This window comes from Notolabrus celidotus, chromosome 6 (genome assembly GCF_009762535.1).
Source record: "Notolabrus celidotus isolate fNotCel1 chromosome 6, fNotCel1.pri, whole genome shotgun sequence".
Taxonomy (NCBI): domain Eukaryota; kingdom Metazoa; phylum Chordata; class Actinopteri; order Labriformes; family Labridae; genus Notolabrus; species Notolabrus celidotus.
In genome coordinates, this window is record NC_048277.1 from 22,561,329 (window position 1) to 22,585,840 (window position 24,512).

Consider the following 24,512-nt stretch of genomic DNA (forward strand, 5'->3'; position numbering starts at 1 on the left):
GCTGGCAGTCATGCGGGTGGAAACAGGAGGAGTGGGCATCCGCTGCGCTGCTGCTGCTGCACGAAGAAGAAACTTCGAGGAAAGATGCACGAAGAGGAGGATGGCAGCGACGGGAACTCATGCTCGGCTGCTCGGATCGTGTCCTCCAGGTCTGTGGATGTGGCGGAGCTGGAGGGGTCGAGGGAGCAGGCCTCAAGGCTGTGCGGGTTCTTGAACAAACTGTCCGGCAAGGGGCCTCTGAGGGGGTACAAGCCGAGGTGGTTCGTGTATGATCCGAGGAAATGTTACTTGTATTACTTCAAGACTCAACAGGACGCCCTGCCGCTCGGGCACATCGAGATCGGGGACGCGTGCTTCAGCTACGATGTGGAGGGAGAGGAGGGTCAGTTCGAGATCCGCACAGCTGGGAAGGAGTTTCTGCTCAAGGTAGAAACTTTTTCAGCATGTGTGGAGCTCATGCTTGGCAGTCTTGACCCTGCTTTTGCTGTCATTTGTCACTTCCCTTCTCTTTGTGCAGACACACCCATCCCCGCAAGGTTTATTCTCAGCTTTCCTCTGCTGGGATTTTGAACAGATTTAACAACTTTTAGGAGAATCTGACTGAAAATATCAATCACACATGTCGGTCATGTTTGTCAGGCTGGAGCTTAGTCTGTACATAATTCAGCTGATTGGCCCAAAACATACTGTGAGTGACTCCACAGTTTAGGCTGATTGACATGAGCTCATCAGTCCTCATGACCACCTCCCTCTGCAGAGGGTCAGGACACCTCATGTGATTGTTCCTTGGTCCTCTGTCCTGTCATGTGACTGAGACTTGGTCACAGTGGCAACACAGGTGCGTCTGGTTTCACTTAGCATACTAAAGTCTGCATAATTTGTAGCAGATGGTTTGAGTGGTTAATACCTATAACAGCTTGCAGAGCCCTGAGGTTGGAACTGAGACTGAAACCAGCGTCTGTGTCCTCATTCACATGACAGATCTGAACACTTACCTGCTATTTAAAGGCCTCCTCTTGGACTGTTGCATACATTTTATTTAACTCCACAACTGGGCTCGTATTCTTAGCCAAGGTGTCAGTCTATTCCTATTGATGTTTGTCTCTTAACCTTTGGTCTCTAAGACATGACTGTGTGTGAATAACAACATGAATACTTGTGTCCAGGCTCCGAGCAGGCAGGTGATGCATTTCTGGCTCCAGCAGCTCCAGCAGAAACGTTGGGAGTTCAGCAACACTCGAGTCTCTGGCCAGAGAGACAGCTGGAGCTCTCCAACCCTTGCCTACCCGCCTACAGGCCTTGTGGGCAAAGATAATGGTATGCAGGTACACACACGTATCAGAATCAAAATCAGAATCAGGTTTATTACTAAGTAGGTTATACAAGGAATAGAAAGCAAGTAAACAGCAGTCATGAAACTTAAAGCTCCTGCTTTTAGGACAAAGTAGCACCTGTAACCTCTTTTCTAATCTCATCCTGTACAGAAGTGAGCACTTCTTTAAACAATAATATCTCATCCAGGTGTCTCTTATTGCTCACTGTGATCTCTGCTGAGGAAAATGTAATAAAGGGCTGTTTCAGTAGGGTGCTGTTAATCTTGTCATCTGACATCTACCCTGCAGCAACTCAACTCAACTTTATTTATATATCACCTTTCATACATAAAAACATGCAGCCCAAAGTGCTTCACAGAATAACAGAGAGGCAGAAAACAACACTAAGGGGAAAAATGATAAAAGGCAGGATTATAAATAAAATACTTAAAGCTGCTGTGAGGAACTTTTGATTTATATCAATTTTGGCACCCCATTGTGGACAAAGTGATGCCTCTTATTTTTTGTTCTCTACATGCAAAAGTAGTGTTTTAAACTAAAACCTCACCCTGCTGTCTTTTAACAGCCAGATTTATCACCCAATGTGATTATTTGCCATGAAAACAGCCTAAAAAGGGAGTTTCTAAAGCCAAATGTCAATCATGTGGTCTGACACCTAGTGAGTGGTTTAAGGCATTCAAAATGACAACAGAGAAGGTATCAGTGTTGTTGTTTATGGTTTTGTTTGCTTTTGAAGGTCATAAAGAGGCATCAGTGTTGGTTTCAGTCTGTTTCTCAGCTGGTGAAAAACTCCTCATAGTGCCTTTAAAAAAAAAAAAATCAACACAGTAAAATTAATGAAATAAGTAAAAGTGGAAAGAAAAGTTAAAAATAAGGTAGCGTTAACAAGATCAGATGACTACAATAAATAAATACATTATTAAATAAGATAAATATATGTTAAAGCAATGCTTAAAATAATAATGATTAGAATAATAAAATAGTAATAATGCAGTCCAAAGTGCTTCACAAAATAACAGAGACAGAAAACAACAGCAATGGTAAAATTATAAAAAGCAGGATTATAAATAAAATACTTTAAAATCAAATCAAATCAATACAGTACAATCAATAAAATAAGAAATAGTGGAATGAAAAGTTAAAAATAAGGTAGCTTTAACAAGATCAGATAATGCAAGAAATAAATAGATAATTAAATAAATAAATTCATGTTAAAGCAATGATTCAAATAATAATGGTTAAAATAATAATACAAATAAGAATAATAATGCAGTCCAGGGCTAAAAATAAATTACTCCAAATTTAAAGCTAGATTAAAAAGGTAAGTCTGAAGTTTACTTTTAAAAACACCCAGAGAGCTCGCAGATTAAACAGTGACAATATAGTACAAATATGGTCATTAGAAGAAGGGAGGAGTGGTGCAGTCTGTGTAGCAATGTGCAATATGAAGGGGAAGTTCCAATATTCTTACAGGGTGAAACACAGACAGTGAAATGATGTGCAAATAGTCTCTCTCACTGAGTATGAGCCCTATTGATGCTCATTTCCACCTTTTTCTCTAAGATTAAAGCCCTTGAGTAAACACTTGTATCTGATGGATTAATCATTAACAAGTTCTGTGGCTAACAGTCCCTACTGTAAGAACATGTGGACAGGTCTGAGTGGAGCGTTGATGAAGTGAGAACCAAACATGGCAAAAGAGAGGAGTTAATATCAAATGTATGCTTCTTGTTTTGGAGTTTGGTGCACTCAAAGACTCAAACACCTCACCTTCATTCATGTGTTTATCTGAACAGACTTTTGATGCTGTCATGCACATGTTGCAAATACATGCAGGTCAGACTATGTGCTTCTATCTTTTTCGCAACTTTCAATGCACCCACACATTTCTCAGCACCTGTACTGGGCAATGGATGTGCTTTTGGAAGTCTTCTTTTTTTCTGCAGACACTCTTACAAAAACATCAGTTACTGTTAAAGGACAGGAAAACTGCAGCCCAACAGCATCCACATTGCAAATAGAAACAGCTATATATTTTAATTAGCTCCAGCAAAATTCTGATGTTCTATTCACCGGCTTTGTACACCAGATTAATTCTGTCCTCTGTCAAAGTGTTGACCCCTGACCCTTATTAGGTCACATAATCAACTCATGTGGTTGGACCATGGACTGTATAAAACATGGATGTAGTCTCCATCACTTCACCAATATGTTTCTGAAGTGGAGTTTTGAAGCCTATCGTTGGCTGCTGCCATATTGAAATGCTGACTCAACACAGGCCATCGCTGGATTTCCGGTTTCGAAAAGCGGAAGTAAACAACGGCCAAGCTGATAGCCAAACTGCTTCTGTGGCATCATTTATCATTTAAAAAGTTGAGAAGTGGTTCTTTACGCAAAACTCGTAATGTTAATATCTCAAAAAAGAAAAAAAAAAGTTTTTGTGAACCACGCTGTAGACATGTTTATTTTTGCTGTGAAGATTGTCTTTTTTGAATGGGTGTGTTTTTGGTTTCCAGTGTTTCTGCGGCCAGCCTCAATAGGACGCTTCATGAACTGCACTTTTTAACACTTCCGCATTGGCTTCATATTTGAAGACCTAAGGTTGCTGCTTGGGTTAGACTGGTTCAGAGAACAACAAAAGAATTCAAACAAGATAAGAGGAGTCTTTGTTTTCCTGGTCCTCAGGAATCAATGTCACTTAGTAGGCAGACTTCTACAGGATTGGACTGCTTTAGCTTAATAACCAAATTGAGAATGCCTCCTTTTTCTGTCTTGACTCAACTCATATTTTTCTTTTTTGTAAAAGGTTCCTAGTGTAAATAAAGTGTATATATTTCTACTAAAAAGGCATGCTCCCACTGTTCATTGATCTAGGTCTGGAAGTATTTATTTAAAGATGCTGACTCTTAAGTTTGTTGACATTTATCAACATCTACACCAGTCAGATCACTTCACATCACATATTCTACCAAAAAGAAGCCGTTAACAAAGTAAAGATTTGGAAAACAAAAGTTCTTTGGATATTTGGATATTTTGTAATATTGTGTAATTTCTGACTCAGAAGTCCTTGACCTATAAAGCTGTGAGCTCTGATGAAACGTGTGGGTGCTGGGACGTTCTGTCACCAAAGGCCGTCAGCATTGTTTCCTTAACTGGATTTTCCCTCCAGCGGTGAAGAGGACATTAAATCTTGAATGTTTCCTGAAGAGTGGAAGATTAACTCAGCTTAATTTAACACCACAGTAAATCTCTGGCTAGTATGAGTTACTGCTTTGATTACGTCTCACACATTTAAACTAAATTACACGGCTGTTTTTTTCTTTTGGTCTGAAAATATCAGTTTAAGAGTGCTAACAGAGAGAAATTGAAACTCACCGTCTGAGCCAATTTCATACTACGAGGATAATGTATGTTTAGCCTGTGTGCAAAAACACTATGCGCTGTATGTCATGATGGTTAGAGAACCACACACAATCACACAAACACACCCTGCTCTAAAAACAGTCTCCAGGATGATTTCAGATAAAAATGCTCTTTATGTTGGAATCCATCCATAGGAAGTGTAATCTCATCCCCTCAACAAACATCTGATGTAACTGGGCCCCTGCCAACACTGGGTTTTATGAGTAACTGGATGTTATGCCTTATTTTTTAAATTGACTAAGTGTGTTTTTTTTTCTACCTTTTTAGATCTGTTAGGCCTCGAGAAGCTTAGTGCCAGTCTTGAGAACATCCGTAGTGACTTTGCCATGGAGGCTGAATCAGAAGGCGGGGGTACAGTGGGGATCCAACCTGCCAGAGGACCCTCTGCTGCCTCCTCAAACACCCTCAACTTCTCCCTCAAAAACTTCAGTGCAGAACTCAGGTACGCCTGCATGAAAGCTTTCTGTAACACTGCGTGATGACCATTTCCTAAGCAGTTGTTTTTCAAAAGGACGTTTATTTTTCAGCCTTTGTTAGAGTCCCAGCTGAACAGGCATGACTAGTTTGAGCTACAATGAGGAAAGAAAATACCCCTCTAATTCCTCCTGCGGTTGACTGCAGCAGAGGAAATGCATGTTACTTTACTATGCAACCATTGACAGTTCCTCTTCTGGACCGTGCAGCACAGCTGCTCAACTGATGCAACTCACTGAAGCCTAGAGCTCTGTTTTACCACTAATTTTGACTTAGCTTCTCTTATTCTAAAATGCAGCGTCTAAAACACTACAGATTTTGTCTTTGCTTACAGTCAAGCAAACCAATTCTCACTGACTGACATGAAAGCCAGATATATTCCTTAACTCTGACTGCTAACATTTACTATTCATACATTTCTGCACTTAAAACTCATGATCAAAGCTAAAAAAGTTATCACAGGAAATGTGAAATTTGCATCACAGTTATGTTCATAAAGCTTGAGTTAAGTGATATCTGTTATCGGGCTATATTTGACACATGTTGACAAAGTGAAGGCTATTTGTTTTGTCAGCTAGATGTGAGGTGAAAATGTGTTTCCTGTGATCTTACAATAGAGGTGTGAAGAACATATGTCTGTGTGACCCTGTATTTGTCAATTTACACTCAAGATTGCCAAGATAGTTAAGGTGGAAGTCTTTTCTTCTGCGTCTACTTGACATGATGTTTTTTTCATTGACGATTGTATGCTCAAATGTGGTTTCTGGGTGTAGAGCTGCACTGTGTGTGGTTTTATCTATACAGATGCAGTTGTGGTGTCCAGTATTTTAAAAGACTCTAACAATAGTTGTTTGTGATGATGTTATTATCTAAATTACCAGACTTTTAGGCTTCCCCGTTTTTTATTTGGAGACTTTGTACATTGTTGGTTCCACTTTACGTCCAGCACAGTTTTTTTTATCTTCTTCACCTTCTTGTTTCTGTTCTATTAGGAACTCCATGTCTATTCTTCGGCCGGGCAGAGGAGGTGAGAGCAGACGCAGTGTGTTTTACACCGGCAACAGCAACGCAGAGGAGTGGGAGCTGGTGGACGCCCCACCCAAGGACTTCCCTGAACAGAAGCATCATCCAGATGCACACAGACGTACGCCGAAACTCTGCTGACCTATCAGAACTCCCATTTATGCTCAATACTATGACAAATAGACAAACAAACCAGTCTCTCAAGTCACTTATTCATTTTCAGTTCTCGTCCATTATTTATTTCTACAGTTTTAAACAGCCAAGAGTAATAACATTATCCTATCTCTTAGATTCCTTTGGATCAGCATTTACGTTCGACTTTGTGCGCAACTCGGCTCGACCTCGGAGGCCTCTGCTTCGTGACATGATGGGCTCCGGGAGGTTTGGAAGAAGCGCAGAAACGCGCAGTGCTGAAAGCTCCCCAGTGGAGGCCAATGGAAGTAAACCTATTGAGATGCAGCTCCGCCTACAGAGTCAACAGGAAGAACTGAGCCGCATGCAACAGGAACAGACCAAACTGAGAGAGGAGCTGGCCAGTCAGAAGGTACAGTGTCTCACTCTCACCATCTGCCCCCAATGTAAAAGCATTTTATAAAGCAAAGATATGCACACATTGCATTTTTACCCATGCTTCTAGTCATGCCTCAGTATGGTAAAGATGATTTGACAGTCCTTCCTTTAATTGATTTGTCCGTCACTTTGTATTCTATATTCTATATGTATCTCTCAACTATTTAAGGGTCTGATCAGCTGCTGAAAGCATGCTGGGATACCAATCAGGCTGGCAGTACCACTTAATAACAGCCTCCTGATGTCACAACCATCTATTAAATACAGTGGTATATACGCCCTTGTGGAAAACGTTTTAGAGGAAAAGACTCTTCAGCTCATGCCAAGTATCCAGCAAGACCCAGCAGCAATGAGTTTGTCAACTTAAGGTGCATTTCGACCAAGAGTTCCGGTGTCTTTTAGCCCCCAAAACTACTTTCCTCCGAACTAAAAGGTTCCTGTGTCCCCATTGTTGTCTGCTTTTCGACCACGGGCTGAAGTCCCGGGTAGATTGTGCAAATCAGGACAGTGACGTATGGAGGAAAAAATTATATTAAATGATATTTTGAAATCTTAATAAAAACTAAACTAGTATCCATTCCCAGGAACTCCCTCTGTGTTTCAAAAACTGTGTGAACTCCACAAACACCGCTACGTTCAACCGAAAATCCCAGGACCTTTGAAAAGTACTACCCCCCAAGCAGGGGCTTTTCAGTGGGGAGATTATCTACCCCTGAAGTAAATTTAGACCGTGGTTGTTCCGATCGAAACGCACATAGTTCAGGGGTAAAGTCCCTAGTTCCGGGGTAATGTTCCTACGATCGAAAAACACCTCTAGAATGAGCCCTTTGTATACAATGGAACGGGTCCCCTTCCATGGAGGCTGCCATCATGCACCACCATGTTCCTACCATAGCACTAAATGGACAAGCTAGCAACATCCATATTTGGTAAATGGTAAATTAGCTTGCACTTAAATAGAGCTTATCTAGTCTGTCTGACTATTCAACCCGCTTTTACACACTACTCAGAACAGAGTTGTTGTGCGTTAAATAATTAGTATTGATAGATGTTTTGGATGGTAATAAAATGTCAAGTAGAGGATCTTATATATCATGCATCACAGGAGCTTCTTGTCCTTGGAGGCCACCGTAGCTTCACCAACAGGGGGGTGAGCATGGGAGTCATAGACATATAAAGAGTAGACTCTGCATTGGCTGCTGGGGCGCAAGAAATATGGCCGCCATCTTGGTCCGGTCATCCTACCCATGATCCTACTTGTAAACGTAAACTGAAGCAGCAGAGACTTCAAGGTGCCAGAGCACTGTGCGGCAAAATACCTATCATACATCACATGTATCACATATGAGAATATTCTAGTACTATTAAGCCGACTATGAATATTAAAATACACCGAACCATGTGTCATGTATCATACCTACATGTATGACGTTTGCAGAAAAAAAAAACGCATGAAAATCTGTTCAGTATTCAGCGAGTTATGATTGATTAAATGCGCTGACACTTAATTGCGCCTGCCAAACAGATTACACTGAGTGGAGCGGGTGACTGGACCAAGATGGGGGACCCACGGCTCATCAGTGCCAATAGGTAGTAGCGGTCGATGCAGCGTCTACTCTTTATTATGTCTATGATGGGAATGTTTCAGTCTATAATCTGACGAAAGATATTGCCCATTTCTGCACACTGTACCTTTAAATCCAATACTGTCAACCAATGGTGAAGAATAAACTCTGCAGCCATTTAATTAATTGATTAGTTAATTCAATATCTTTGGGTTTTGGACTGTCCTCTGGCCAAAAAGCTGTTTGCAAATGAAATCTTTTGGAAATCATTAGGATTCTTGTTCACTGTGTTTATATCATATTAGACTAAATCACAATTCAAGTTATACAAAAAATATATCTGCTGCTCTAAAAAAGTTCTTAAACTTTGGTCCACACACTGGATTGTGGTCTTTCCTTTCTTAAAGCTCTCCTGTCCAGTCCAAATACCAAGAGTTTTGTTTTTAGTCAGTGTAACATCTCAAAGTCTTGACTTGATGTTTTTTGACTGCTTACTGTAAGCCTTAAGGATTGATTTCACAATGAGGGACTCATCTGCACGCTTGAGGAAACACAAAGCTGTGAGGACTGCTTTTACTCAGTTTATTTCATTCAGCTCTAGCCTGAGGTTGTAGTGTCTGAATGAGCAGTTTGGGGTATTCCAGATGCTCTCACTATTACACAGAGACAGAAGTGATTAGTCATGCCAGTCAGATGGGAAACAAGGAAACAGCAACTCTGCTAACAACAATCTCAGCTGTGTCCATGCCTCTTATTACTCTCTGTTCTTGTTTCACTGTTTTGAGACCAGCTGGTCAGACACAGTGACTATGACTATGGTCAGATGAAAACATAATGTATGTGGGTATGCTTCCCCTGTAAAGTGGTTTGACTTGGACCTCAGCCTTTAAGAAGAATGAACTGAGTAATTCTGAGTGTGTGAGTCAGCTGGCTGCTTCTGTTCCTGGAAATATGTTGTCAATGTTCAATTCTGGTGGACGGAAGCACACATTGTATTGCTAAGACCATTGTTTGATGTGCTATAGTCAGTGTTGGGCCTGAATTTGTTAGTTTTAAGCATTCAGCAGTTTCCAGTCAACATTGAATCTTTTTTTTTTTTTCACAGTCACATGCACAAAGGTGTTTTCCTGAGTGCAAATGTGTGAACCTAGCATTTGCACTGTGGCTTTGTTTTCACCGTGCTGTTCATGACTGACATCTTTATTTTCACTGTTATTGCAGAGCTTCATGTTATTTAATTACACAAAGCTAGTTGTTCTAAAGTAGTGCTCTTGTTACATATGGCAGGTCTGCATGACAGTGCAGAAGTCAAAATCCAGATTAAGCACACTTGCTTTTGCACTTAAAGCAGTTTTTAAAAATGTCCAAGTTTGGTGATGACATTTCCCCACAACTTCAAGATCAGTCGTGAAAAAAAAATCCCTGAAGTTGGATGTTCTCTGTTTTCTGATGTGGTGTCTCACCTCTACCATGGTAGATGAGGGAACACTTTTACACTGTGCACAGTCAGCTGTGTTTGTTCAAGGGAAAATATACTTTAATAACACTGTAGTAAGAATAAATAATACTCTAATTTATAATCAACTTTTTTTTATAATGATGCAACATTTACCATGTGGCCAAGCATCACCTTGACCAACAACTTAAGTCAAACCATTGACTGTATACTAATATGGACAATCTCACATCCGTCTTCTCCCATTCTGAGGAATGAACCCAAAACACCACCTCGATGGGTGCTGACAAATTCTGCTAGTGATCTGACTAGTGGGGCTGCATTACTGTCACCCTTTGCATGCCAAAACACACATTTAACTTAGAAATAATAAGTTAAAGACCCCTCAGATTGGTCCAGTCCACAGCCAGTCTGATTCTTATGTTGATATGAAGCAAACACTCATGGCTATGTCTCTCTCCATTCCTCTAAAGCAGGGGTTCACAAACTTTTCAGCCTGCGACCCCTCAAATATAGATGCCATAGACTTGCAACCCCCACTGTCCCTCAAAGTGATTTAATGTGGCTTCATTTAGCTGGTCTGCAGAAAATGACCCTACCAATATGAGCATGTAGCTGTGTTTCCTGTTCCTTTATGAATTAACCTACTGCTACTGATGCTTTTGATAATTAACTGTATATTAACCCTAAACTTAGGAGTCAAACTCATTCCATTTTCTATTTTCAAGGTTTTATTTCAAGCTATGTCGATATTTTTACTATAAATGAGTAAAATGTACTAATTTTAGATAGCTTTTGTCATTCAACTTCTTATATTGCATTTTTTCAGTATTTCTTTGTTCAACACAAGTTAACAAATAAGTACAAAACCAACAAAGAGAAGAAAAAATAAATAAATATAAAAAGATATAATGATGATGATGATAATAATAATAATAATAATAATAATAATAATAATAAAGAAATGATAAAAATTAACAGTACAAACTAAAAGGAAGATAAACATAGGAAAACAATATAAATAAAAAATAATAATAATCATGAATCTTTTTAGATAACTTGAAAAAAAAAACATTCTGGAAGACATCTCACGACCCCCCATTTTTGTCTCACAGGGGGTCCCAACCCACACTTTGGGAACCGCTTCTCTAAAGAATGCATATTTGTCAACAGGGCTGTCATTCATGACGTGCATACCCTTCTTCACTGCTTCAAATAACATTAAAGTTAACTTCTCTAAAAGTGAACACTTGAACATTAATCATCATGATGAGAACTAACTATAATGATGGGAACTATGTTTGACAAACATTAGTTTGATTTGTATTTAAATGTTCTAGTTTGACCCACGTTCCATCTGTTACAATGGAGGAGGCGGACTTAAAGATCTATACTGCAGCTAGTCACTAAGGGGAGCTTTAAATGTGCTGACCTCAGTGGGGATAACGTTTGTTCTGTCCATTCTTTATATGTGTGATAATGAGGAATGGGGAGGATATTGGGTTCTCACATAGGCAGTGTAATAGACACAAGGTAAACGCCAGGTACTGAAAAGTTACTGTTGATATAGATAAGCCACGAAGGCTGACTACAGACACACTTTCTAGAGCCAAAGACTAAGTAAAAGCCTTGAATCAATCAGGGTGTATCTCATGAAGAATCTATTGCGTACTAAGACCTCACATGGTCTTCTTTAGGGTGTGATGCAGTCTGTTTGTTATTATTCATTAAATGTGCCCGCACTGATTAATGGCTTCTTACTTTGGCTTGTCAACACATTCATATCTGTGTGAATCTACCCTGTATCTAAGATATGTGTTTTTGTGCATCCTGTGATTAGATTATAAGACATGATCCCTAATCTGAAAGAATCAAAGTCCTCTTTACTCCACCAGGAGCTGGTGAGACTCCTGCAGCAGACTCTGAGGACATCCCAGTGTGACAGACAACCAGTTCATCACCCGGCCCCTACTCCGGCTCCAGATCCATCTGCAGCCACAGACCAGACGCCTGACTCAGCAATGCCCCAGGAAGACATCAACCAGTCTGAGATGGTTCTCAAGGAGAAAGATGGACAGATCCAGGCTCTGTGTGGCCACATGGAGCGTCTGGCCTTGGAGAAGGAGAGCCTGCAGCAAGAGCTGAAGGGTCTGAAGATCAAAGTGGGCGATATTAACGACCAGCTGGGGATGCTGATGGAGACGATACAGGCCAAAGATGAGGTCATCATGAAGCTGTCACAGCAGGACAACGACCAGAGCGGCAGTCCAAATGATGCCGGGCCAGCATCTCCGTACAGGGATCAGCAGGAGCTGGACATCCTGAAGGTAAAGAGGAACCAAGTTGCAAGAAAAGTTCAAGACACAGTTGTTTTATTTTAATAATTTTAAAATGTAACAGCATGTTCATATAGACATGAACAAAAAGACGAAATTTCGGGCCATGCCATGACTATCTATTTTTAAGGAAGAGAGGTTTTAATGTTATTTTAATTAATCTCTACATGTCCAATGAGCCCCTCATACTAATGTCATGATTCGCATTTGTTGGATGCATCCATATATGGTTGATGGTGATGACAAAGATGCTTATTTTGAGAAGAAAGAAGTAGAACTGTCTAGTTTAAGTGGAGGAGTTATACAAATGTGCTCTGGTTTTAATTATAAACTGAAGGTATGCTTCTGTAATTTCAGGACAGTCTTCAAGGCTACAAATCCCAAAACAAGTTCCTGAACAAAGAGATCCTGGAGCTGACGGTGTTACGCAGGAATGCAGAGAGCAGAGAAAAGACTCTAGAGGCAAAGGTACCATCTTCTGTTTGACAGTTAATGATGCACCACTCTATTGATGGAAACAGGAAGTCTGAGTAGCTTTAAGGGGAAGTCCACTCTTGACCTCAGCTGATACCCACTTAATCTAAAAACAACAAATAGGAACAATGAATGACAAACTAAAACCCTGCTGTTTTCAGGTACCACAATAAAAAGATCATGTTTGTTCTGTTGTCTCTGCTGCAGTATACAGCGCTGGAGGCCAAGCTGTGTCAGGTTGAGAGTAAGTATCTGGTGCTGCTTCAAGAAGTGAAGACCCCGGTGTGTTCGTCGTCAGAGATGAGTCCAGCCAGAGAGGTCATTTCAAGATTGTTAGAAGACGCTCTGCAGGCTGAGAGCCCCGACCAGCAGGAGCACCCCATCTTTAAACCTAACTCTGTCAGGTATGGATGATGAATAGATGCTTTAATGGGATACTCATATTAAAAAGTATGTTCCATTTCTTTTTAACTTTTTGCACTCATACACTTCATGGAACAATGAATGCATAAGATAAGTTACTCTAGCAGGAAGCTGTAAGTGACGCTGCCATCCCACACAAAATGATACATGCAGTTGATATCACAACTAGGGATACACCGATCCTACTTTTTAGGTCCCGATACTGATATTGATACCTGGGCTTTGTTATCTGCCGATACCGATACTAGCTGATCCAATCCTGGTATTGAATAAACAATCTCTATTCCGTAATGTGAGGATAGAATCATGTTTTGGCAACTTCAGGCTTCTCTGACTTGATGGTGAACTGTACCTGGGTTCCAAGTGCTAAACCAGAGGCTGGAATCCCTTAATTTCAAGGATCCAGAACAATTAAATCCAATAACCGGCCTGTTTTTTCACACTTTGAATCCATTAGTAGAAAGTTTCTTGCTTCTTTGCAGTACACTACAGCTGACATAAACTTCTTCCTTTGGGCTCCCATTAAACTTTTCAGCGCAACTGCCATCTGCCAAAACATTACCACTGCACATGTTGCGAGTTTCCGGCGGAGTTGTTAGCAAAAGAAGCGTGACATGCACCTAAACTGCAGAGGCTCTGTAGTTATCCTCCATCACGACCGGCCGGCGCTGATGACTTAGGAGACGCGCATGGCTATTGTAAACACAGAAAAGCATAGAACTGAGATGAATAGATCTGCCATATGGATCGGCACTATATACCGGCCCTTTGTCACCGATTTCCGATCTAGCTTTTTGAGCCCGATCTAGCTGATATCAGATACAGGATCGGATCGGTGCATCCCTAATCACAACATATCATTGTGAGAAGTTAAAGCTTAGCTTTTCTGTCTATAGTTAAAGCTGGGGTTGGTAGTCAGATTTAGATACACGGAGTCCTGAGGAAATGCTACATTCAAATTTGTGCTAGTTTTCCGTGACTACCAACCCTAGCTTTAACAGAGGTTGGCACAGCTAATCAAAAATGTAACCATTAATCTGTGAACAAAGATGCTAACTTTGATACAGTTAATAAATTCTGTCCGCTCCTCCCTCTGCTGAAACCATAGAGTGTATCAAATATGGATGTAGGATCCGTGACGTCACCTATCTGTTTCTGAAGCGCTGTTTTGAGGCAAATCGTCGGCGGTAGCCATATTGCTGCTGTAGAGCGATTGTGATGTAAAGAGGCGGAGTTTGAGCCTCCTAGCCAACAGCTACAGTGTTCCAGCAGTCAGCTGTGCCTCTCACTGGAAGACTCGTAATCTCAATATCTTTGAAATTGCTGTGCTAGAAAAAAATCACCCTCCTCATAGTGTGTGCCGATCGAGAAACGAGCTATCCAGACTACACTGGTCTCTTGTATCAGGCTGTAAACATGTTTATTTCTGCTGTAAAGATCGGCTTTAAAGAATTGGTGTTTATGTGGTTTCTGGTACTTCAGGAGCCAGCCTCAAGTGGATCCTCGATGAACTGCAGTTTTTAACACTTCCACATTGGACTCATACTTTTAGACCGTAGGTTGCCACTTGGCTGAAACAGAAAAAGTCGCCAAGATCCAAGTCCAGTAAAAGATTGAATCTAAACACATTCCATCCATAAACATCCATGGATCACTTCATTCAAATCTACAAAGTCTTGTCTGAACTTGTCCAAGTTGTCTGCGATGCATCTAAACATGTAAGAGCAAGATCAGGATCCTTCTTCTCTCTGAGGTAAACAACCTCAGCGTAGAAGCTGTCTACTGCCACAGTGCTTCATTCCTAAAGTGAAGTCATGTAACATGAAAATGATGAAAATAAAGAAAACACTACTTAAAGACACACTAATTAAAGATTCATGAATTAACGGCTGTGCCAATCTCTGATAGTTAAAGCTGCTGTGAGGAACTTTTAGCTTGTATCGATTCTGGCGCCCCCCTGTGGACAAAGTGATACCTCTTATCTCTTGTCCTGTACATGCAAAATAAGTGTCTTCAGACAATAACCTCATCCTGTTGTCTTTTAAGGTTTAGATTTATCACACAATGTGATTATTTGCAATGAAAACAGCCAAAAAAGGGTGTTACTAAAGCGAGATGTCAATCATCTGTTCTGACACCTACCCCCTCAGAGCAGTTTCAGGCATTAAAAATGACAACAGAGAAGGTATCAATTTTGTTGTAGATGGTCTTGTTTGCATTTGAGGGTCATAAAGAGGCATCAGTATCAGTTTCAGTCTGTTTCTCAGCCAGTTAAAAACTCCTCACAGGGCCTTTAAATACAATAAACACTCCGTAACAAAGGCCCTCAGTTTTTACTTTCTTTTCCTTCAGTTGCACAAAAAATATAGGAAAAGGGTACCTCAGTATCCCCAGACCCAAACACAGTGCTGTCAGTGGTTTTGGTTTGATTAACAGTGCACTCATTTTCTTCATGACTGGCAAAACTAGCTCTGCCAATTAGTATTTCTGTCTATTGCTTTGATTTTTGTGCAATTTCAGTCAAGTCCTTCTGAGCATGTCAAACTGTACTGTTCTGACAATGTGGATGTGGATTTGGTTAAAGAGGTCTCAAGACTTCAGGATTGATTCCACAACATGACCGATGATGGCTTTATTTAATTTCAGCGAGTATGACGTGTTCGGCTTCAAGACGGTCCCAGAGGAGGAGGAGGAAGAGGAGAAGCTAGTCGCCAAGGTGAGAGCCCTGGAGCTGAAGTCCCTCTCCATGACAGACCAGGAAGTGTCCGTCGGGGTGAAGTGGGAGAACTATTTGGCAAGCACCATGAACAGAGACCTGGTGCGCTCTCCTGAGCTCAAAACCCTCATTCGATCCGGGGTCCCCCACGAACATCGCTCTCAGGTGTGGAGATGGTGCGTCTCCATCCACGTGAAGAAGTTTCGGGACCACTTGGCGCCTGATTATTATGAGACCTTACTAAATGTGGCCCGGGACAAGCCTAACCCAGCTTCAAAGCAGATCGAGCTGGACTTGCTGCGTACTTTGCCCAACAACAAGCACTACTCCTCCACAAGTGCAGGGGGCATTCAGAAACTCAGGAACGTCCTGATGGCGTTCTCCTGGAGGAATCCGGATATTGGTTACTGCCAAGGACTGAACAGGTACAGGACACGTTCTGGTTTCTCTCTTTCTCCTTCTCCCGTTTTATGTATTTCAACTACTCTGATTTTATTGTTTGTGGTTTCTTCAGGCTGGCAGCTATTGCCTTGCTCTATCTGGACCAAGAGGACGCCTTCTGGAGCCTCATAGCCATCGTAGAGGTCTTCATGCCGAGAGACTATTACACAAAGACTCTGCTTGGCTCACAGGTAAACTCCATCAAGGTTTTTATGTTGGATTTAAAGACATACGGACAAGTTTCAGCCTCCTGAGTAGAGTTTCCTGTGGAGTCAGGGATGTCATATTCTTGTGACCGAGGCTGCTGCTCATGACGGATCATAGAAAGAATGCAAGTCATTAATCAACACTGTTTGCTTTCCTCCTCCCTGCTGGATTCAAGCCCAGATTGTCCCTTGCTGTAGAAATATCAGTCCCAGTTAGCAGCTTTAAGAATAGATATGTTTCTTGTTTCTGTGCAGGTGGACCAGCGTGTGTTCAAAGACCTGATGAGTGAGAAGCTTCCCCGGCTTCATGCGCACTTTGAGCTATACAAGGTGGACTTCTCCCTCATCACCTTTAACTGGTTCCTGGTGGTGTTTGTGGACAGTGTAGTGAGCGACATCCTCTTTAAGATCTGGGATGCCTTTCTGTATGAAGGACCAAAGGTAAGAGAGGCAAAACTGAAATGATTTAATCTCCCATGTCCAGATTGTTGTTTGTAAATGTTAGAAATATCCTGAAGAAACTACAAATGTACAAGTAGGACTGGAGATTGTTAAAATGTATGTTTGCTTTGTTTAAATGAGCCTTCCGCTACAGATATTGAGTCTTAACTAGTTTTTAATTTGGTATTTGTTTTGGTCTGACAAATAAACTAACCTTGTCTGTAATAATATCAAATACCCATCATTTGAGTTCAAAGTTCGTCAAAGCTCTAATATCTTGAGAAAGTGGAGTTACAATCATGTTTTTGACATAATTTCAAAGCTATCTTCATTTACTTTATAGATTGTTTAGCCCCTTTGAGCTTATTGTTTTGGATTAACATCCCACAAGTTTTGCTTGTCTTGCTCTAAACCCTACTTTCAGTCACAGTGGGCCCCTGTTTAAACAAAACAACCATTAAAAATAATCTGAATAAATAAATAAATATTATTTGCACAGAATAACAAACAAAACGTATTACAAGGAAGAAAAGGTTTAAGTATTACTAACCCTGCAATAAACCTGGTGTCTTTGACCACAGGGCACAAACCTTGAAAACAACTCCATCTAACTTATTAGTAGGGATGCACCGAAATGAAAATTCTTGGCCGAAACCGAAAACCGAAAATGAGCAAACCAAGGCCGAAAACCAAAACACTGAAATAGATTATTATGCCAATTATTAGTAGGGAGACCGGGGACAGTTGTAACATTTCACTCCTTGGATTTGAGATTAAGCCATGCATTTTCTGTTTGTGTTGCACAGGCATTTTCTAGGCTCTTTATCCTCAAATGTGACTTTGAAAAAACATTTTTTGTAAGTCCTCACAGAATTAAGCTTAGAAGATTTATGCCACTTTGTCATGTTTTTTTTTTTTAAGTCAAAAGGAATATAACAACTGTTTAATACTTTAATGAAAGTAGGTTGAGAAGACAGAAAGGGTAAATGTTATTTATTTGGAAATGCACTGGCCACCCCTGCCTATGTGAGAGCCTCAGTTGGGCCACCCCGGTCAAAAAGCTCTGGACACACACCTGCCCCTTTGCCGCTCTGTTCTCCTTTTCCTGCACTGTGCTTTTCCAAGCGGGTTCTCCGCATCCATCGCAGCCTGGATCATTTCTTGTGCGCGCTGCGTTATTCCCACATCCAAGTAATGATCTTGATAACACGGATCAAGTACAGTCGCGACGAAGACCAGAGGATCCGAATAGATCTCAGTGAAACGTGTACTGACAGACTCTCAGAGTTCCCTTTTCATTGGTTTCACTCCGTGGTCCGTCTCAACCTCGCGTTAGTGCTGCAGTTAAAGGACGAAGGTCTGATACAAATGCATCAGAGGAGCTGATCTCTTTAGTTAGCTGCTCAAAAGGGGGCAAGAAGAGAGGGAATGCTCTCTATTAAGACTCACTTGTGTGAAGTGAATGTTGCTGGGAACTCGTGATCTGTGCTGCAGGACTCGCTTTTGCACAAAGCAATCCAGACGCGTTTTTTGCTTGCATCACCAAAACATTCTGTTTTGGCCGTCTTGTTTCTGTGAAAAAAAGTGTTTCGGCCGAAACAACACTTATTAAAATCTTTTATTGTATTGTTTTGAACTCATTTGCATAATTCACGTATCTAAGGGATGTACAAGTAACATAAGCATCCATTTGGTCACTCAGTTTACAGAAGTAGTTGTGGTTGTGTCCAACTCATGAAAGGAAGTCATTCAGAACTTTGCCGTTAAATATTATTGATCAGTCCATTTTCCTCTCAGTTCCTAAATTCTCCATTATGTTCATTACATATTTATTTTATCTATTTATTTAAAGGGACAGTGCATATTAATGAAAATTTCAGCATTGCATCAATGTTAATATGCCAGAGTTAGCCATAAGGCTAATTTTCATCCGTAGTCCCCGGCAGGTCAAAACAGAGTTCATGAAAACAGTACATCATGGTAGCATGACAATGAAAACACTAATACATCACAAGAGCATAATACGTCATACAAAAGTGCAAGTTAGTGCATTCAAGTGCCATAGAGCATAATCATGCAAATGTCTGGTACTGGACCAGGTAAAACATGGACCAACATATCAGAATATCACTCAAGTAAAAATGCATACCTTAAACCCGTAAAATAACACACGCACACACACGGACGCACGCACATGCACGTACACATACACACAAGTGCACACACGCCCACACACACCCACACAAGTAAGATGGTAGTCTGCCATTTAGTTGCTGGGCAGTGAGCCTACGTGAGTTTTACATTTTGTTGTGCAAAATATTTTCATGTTGTGGCTGAAAAACAAAACAGCAGTACCAAGACTGAACCAAAACAGCAAGGACACCACAACAATGAGTGAACAGAGGAAGGAGAGCTCTAACTTTTCATGCTTCTTTGAGGGTTCACCACTTTCACTTACATTTAGTAATGTCCATTGTGTAAAGATCCATTGTTGCTATTAAAAGGACTTATCTCAGTCACGTAATGCTCCTGGGGGGAATTTTTCACTGGGTTTGACACAGACTGAAACTGATACTGATGCCTCTACATGAGCCGCAAAATCAAACAAGATCACCAGCATGGTTCTTTTAATGCCTGTGACTTCTGCCTTGAGGTGCAGAACAAAATGTGTAAGAGCACACTGGAGAATCAGACTCTTTTATTATGTTTTCACAGCAAAGGTTCTCAGGGAGTGATGTGATTGACTGTGAGAGGAAGCAAGGATGAAATGTATCACCAGAAAACATTACGTACACATGTACAGGACAAGACCAGTAAGGACTTCAGAGGTGTCACTTTGCCAAAAGTGTGCGCCAAAATCGATGCAAACCGAAAGTAGCTTTAAAAACTGTACAAGCTTTTTAGAGGTGTTTGAGGTGGTGTTATGTCAACGCTGTAAAAGTGTCTTCAGTCTTCTGAGGCGGCTCTGCATGTTAGAGGGATGATGTGTCATGTTAAACGGTCATGAGACAGACTTCACAGCTTTGATCATTTCTTCTCCACAGATCATATTTCGATTTGCCCTTGCTCTCTTCAAGCACAAAGAAGAAGAGTTCTTGAAGCTGCAAGACTCCACGGCCATCTTCAAATATCTCAGATGCTTCACACGCACCATCCTTGATTCAAGGTACAGGAAATGCGATCATGGAAAAAAAAAAAGCTATGGCATAACTGATGATTTAATGACAGTATGTCTGCAGTTATAAAAAGATTATCTTTTTTTTCCTTCTTGTGCAGGAAGCTGATGAACATCGCGTTTGGAGATATGAACCCGTTCCCCATGAGGCAAATTCAGAACCGCCGCTCCTTCCACCTTGAGAAAGTGCGTCTGGAGCTGACCGAGCTGGAGGCCATCAGACAGACCTTCCTCAGGGAGAGAGAGACGAGTCAGGACAGGCGAAGCTTCGTCAGTGATGACGAGGAAGATAACTGACCCTAAGCTTGTCACATTCTTGGTCTGAGGACAATGAGAGTGGAAAGGGAATATTTTTGAAAGAATTGCGTGAGTCGGTATCTGAAGCAGATTCTGAACAATCCACCTCTTATAGAATTTTGGATGAAATCACATTACAGGACCAAAACATTACAAGCCAAATAGGCTTCTATCAGTATTCCTGCCTTTTTATTTTTGTAAGTCTTACTAAATGAATGCTTTTGTGTGTATGTGACAGCCAAACAGTATGCTCTGTCCACAGCTCTTCAACCTTCAGAACAAAGACACACTCTTTCAGTCCAAATCAGTATTTTTTAAACACATGGCTGTGATCCTAAAATAGCTGGCAACATTGTGCCTGTTGAAGGAATGACAGTAATTTTTTTACTCTGCTTTATTATTACAATTCAGTTGTTGTTGTTTTTAGCTTAGTCTGCCTACAGTTCCTTTTATAAATGTCTTCAAGTTTTACTTGTTTGTTGCCACTTCACAACACATCTGTTGTGTTTGCTCCTTGTGTCTCTTCATGCACTTGAATCATTTATGCTGAATTCAGAAATTCTGCTGCATGTGAAGATTAAGTCTTAGAGCCCTCTGACCACTATGTCTTTCAAAATTGCACATATAAATCCACTCTCACAAGTGTTGGTGGTTAAAAGTAATACACATACATTCATCATAAATTGGCCCGGCGCTATATCACTATTTTTAGGAAGACTTTTTTTGTTTTGTTGTGTTTTTGTCTCACCACGGATTCAAATCAAATAACGAGGCTCACTCTGTTACACCTTTTTTTTTTTTCAACATTCTTTTTATTGAACATTTTCAAAATATTAACAGTCCAGCACAGTACATATACAGGTTGTTTGAAATATGCAGCAAATCCAAATACAAAATACATCAGCAGAAATGATCCAAAAATTCCTTATTAGGTCTAGCATTTCAGACAATTGTCTCTTGAGTTCCCAGATACTCCAACACCTTGGCAAACTTTGCTGTAAAAACGTCCATCTGACCTTTAATACAAAATCTTAATTTTTCCAGAGAGATATATTCTGATATCAATGATTTCCGCAGATGAAATGAAGGAGGTTCCTCTCCTACCCATTTGGTCATAACAGCCTTTCGGCCCAGCATAAGCAAAAAATGAACAGTGTTCTTATGTATTCTTAATGATTCGGGGACACATCCCGATAGACACAATAGTGGGTTGGGCTGTAATTGTTGTTTAATTATTGACACTAACCTCAATACATATGGTTTGCCAAAACTGTTGAACCTTTTCGCATTCCCCAAGGCAGTGAAGTCTTATCCCTAGAATAGTCTTACAGTTTGGGCAGTTTGGAGAGGCCCCTGCTGTGTATTTACTGTACATGTATGGAGATATATAGACATTTTGTAAGATATTATATTGCATTTCTCTGAATCTGTTACACATGGATATTTTCGAAGGTGAAAGTAAGATTTCTTCCCATATTTCAGTATCTATTGTTGTTTTCAACTGAGTTTCCCATGTTTTCCATAGGAATGAAAGCCTGACTGTATTCAAATGTTGCATCTTTAAATGACAGACACCTTTTTGTTTCTGCGATTTCTTTATGGTAAACTTTAATACCTGTAACTGTAGCCGATGGTAGGTTTCCCATAAGTCGAGCACAACGCTGAAACATTTCACTTTGAAGTGATACAACTAAACGTGAAAAGAACGCAGGATAAAATTTCTAGTCATGAAAAAATAACTTCTGGGTGTAGAAGACGAGATCAGCAAAGGGATCAGAGGTACCACTTTGTGTAATGAGGTCGCAAAAATGAACACAAACCAAAAGTTTATCACAAGCTTTCACATCCATCAAGTCAAAGACAAATGTTAAATGTCTGTCTCCTTTTCACTCTGAGACCTTTGAACCCTAGGCACACATTTCTTTATTTTTGGCACCTTTTTTTTCTCTTCACAATATTTGTTCTCCAATGTAATCTGTTCCTTTCTGCAGGTGTCTGCTCATGTAGTCTTAATACTATACATTTGTCATACCTAAGAACCACTGAATGACCTAAATGTTACCAAAAACATCTTGAAAAAATTATGTTATGCATCTAAATTCATACGCATACACTAAAAAATGTCCTGACCACTGTTTTTGGGAGAAAGAATCTGACTGTGACTTTGGAACTGTTACCGAATTTGTGTATTGAGACATTTTAATTCCCCTGCCCTATAATGGACTTACTGCTTCAAAATGTTAAGTTTATGTTTGCTTTGACAATGTTCAAATTTCTAAAACCTGAAACAATATTTTTTAGGAGACTTTCAGTACATATTTAGTGCTGGAATTACTGATCTGAGCACGCTCTGAAAATGCGGATGTGATTGCATTTCTGGTCCTCAGTGTGGCAGTATAGCATCTTTCTACACAGTGTTTACATGGTTCACAGGTACCCTTCATACAGTGTTTCAGAATAGAATATAATGTTTGTTTAAATGATTGTTTGGCAAAATTTGAAAGCTGATTTTTTTTTTTCATGTGAGACGATTTATGAGTATTTCAGGAGATTGCTGGACACTTGTAGCAACATATTTCTGTCTTTTGCATCCAGGTACTTGCTGATGACGGTTTAGCATTGTGACCATAATGCTCAGCACACCCAGTTAACTGATGCTACTTTTTTGACACACAAGTGTGAATTATTACAATAGTGCAGATATCAAAAGTTGTTCAGGAGGATGTTTCACATTGGTTCAACAAGCAGTGTAAAAATGTGGATCAAATTGGTTTACGTTAGACCAAGTTTTAATCACTTTATGCTGTATAAACAGTGTTTACAGTTTGTTGTTTCTCTCATTCTCCTGTACTTTTAATTTGATTTCTAACTGCCCAACTGAACTTGTGAACAAACGGCAGGTTTGTGGTTGTTTTGATGAGAGAGATGAATTGAGAAAAAGTTGCTGTATTTTACAAGAGCAGGTCTCTCAGAATACAAATTCCATGCATCATCTGATTTAAATTGATTCATTTTAATCCTCTCAGTCTGTCAGAGAGCTTATACGGTCACCTTCAATGTCTTATTTCAGCACACAGCTTTTGTGAGGCTTCCTCAGGCTGCTTCTCTCAGTTGAATTTTCTCCTTGAATAAGCTACCTTTCATTTCACTGTCTTTCATTTCCCTCTTTTTTCCCTCCTTTCTAGCAGTGTATTGCACGATTGATGACTTCAGAATATTATAAGGCTTCACTTTCTTGTATGTAAATCTCTGTGGCATCATGTTCATCTGTTTCATGTAGTGACGAGAAGTGCTCAGCTTTTATGCCACAGCATTACGTATACAGCAACTTTTGTATTACCAGTCGAGACTTTGAATTCAATTAAAAAAAATGGCTGACTGATTGTGCTGTGTCCCGTGTACTTATTTTCAGTGGTGGACAAAGTACACATCTTCATTACTTAAGTCAAAGTATAGATCCTCCAGGTCAAATATTACTGCAATACAAGTGAAAGTTGTTCTGTCAGATTATTACTTGAGTTAAAGTACTGAAGAACGTCCTTTTAAGAATACTTATGTATTCAAAGTACTTCTTAAAAAATCTCAAAATGTTGTATTTTCACAATATATAAATGCAGTCAAGAATACATAGGAGTACATTCCATTACATCATGTTTATTTGGAAACCATTACTTGAAATCTCTAAAAACTATACCATGGAATAAAAACAGACACTAATTTACTCCAAGAACAGACAACTTAGTTTGAAATGTTCATCTGGAATGAAACAAATGTTACGTAGCTCAACACACTTTCTCAGGTTGGAAAGTGAATGTTTGTATGTTTGAGCAGAGTGGGAAACAAGGTGAACATTTCAAACAATAAGTATCTTCATTTCAAAAACCTCTAACATGGGCTGAAGATATGGCCATGGGTGCTCAGGTGGAGAATTATAGCCATCATTACCACCTCTAAATGAACTGTCTGATCTGAGTGAAATTTGCTCTGTGTTTGCTTCACGTTCAACTGTGGAGACGCACGACATACAGGTACGACTAAACCACTGAGACAAACAGAACTACACAAACACATTTTACTGTCTTAGGGATCAAATTTCAGAAAAGAGAAGGAAAGTCATGAGCTGACTTCAAAGCAAATGTAGTGAGTGACTAGAGCATT

The 24,512-nt window shown here is 40.2% G+C and overlaps 1 protein-coding gene across 2 annotated transcripts; it reads left to right on the top strand.

Annotated features, from left to right (window-relative positions):
- Positions 1-23,737, top strand: tbc1d2b (TBC1 domain family, member 2B). Of its 2 annotated transcripts, none has more exons than XM_034685862.1 (13): positions 1-426; positions 1,167-1,317; positions 5,025-5,199; positions 6,224-6,375; positions 6,545-6,798; positions 11,741-12,172; positions 12,539-12,649; positions 12,863-13,059; positions 15,725-16,219; positions 16,309-16,426; positions 16,697-16,882; positions 19,927-20,048; positions 20,159-23,737. In XM_034685862.1, exons 1-13 carry the CDS (start codon positions 85-87, stop codon positions 20,352-20,354), a joined length of 2,931 nt encoding a protein of 976 aa, XP_034541753.1. In that variant the 5' UTR covers positions 1-84; the 3' UTR covers positions 20,355-23,737. The 2 variants fall into 2 exon arrangements, with proteins under 2 accessions (XP_034541753.1, XP_034541754.1); XM_034685863.1 differs by lacking the exon at positions 1-426 and adding an exon at positions 890-1,074.
- Positions 23,738-24,512: the final 775 nt, after the last annotated feature.

Bases quoted from the DNA above. Each gene is read 5' to 3' on its own strand.
- tbc1d2b (XM_034685862.1), top strand. From the start codon at position 85: ATGCACGAAGAGGAGGATGGCAGCGACGGGAACTCATGCTCGGCTGCT. The intron at 1,318-5,024 runs GTATGCAGGTAC...CTACCTTTTTAG, and splicing joins CCTTGTGGGCAAAGATAATG to ATCTGTTAGGCCTCGAGAAG. The intron at 6,799-11,740 runs GTACAGTGTCTC...TTACTCCACCAG, and splicing joins AGGAGCTGGCCAGTCAGAAG to GAGCTGGTGAGACTCCTGCA.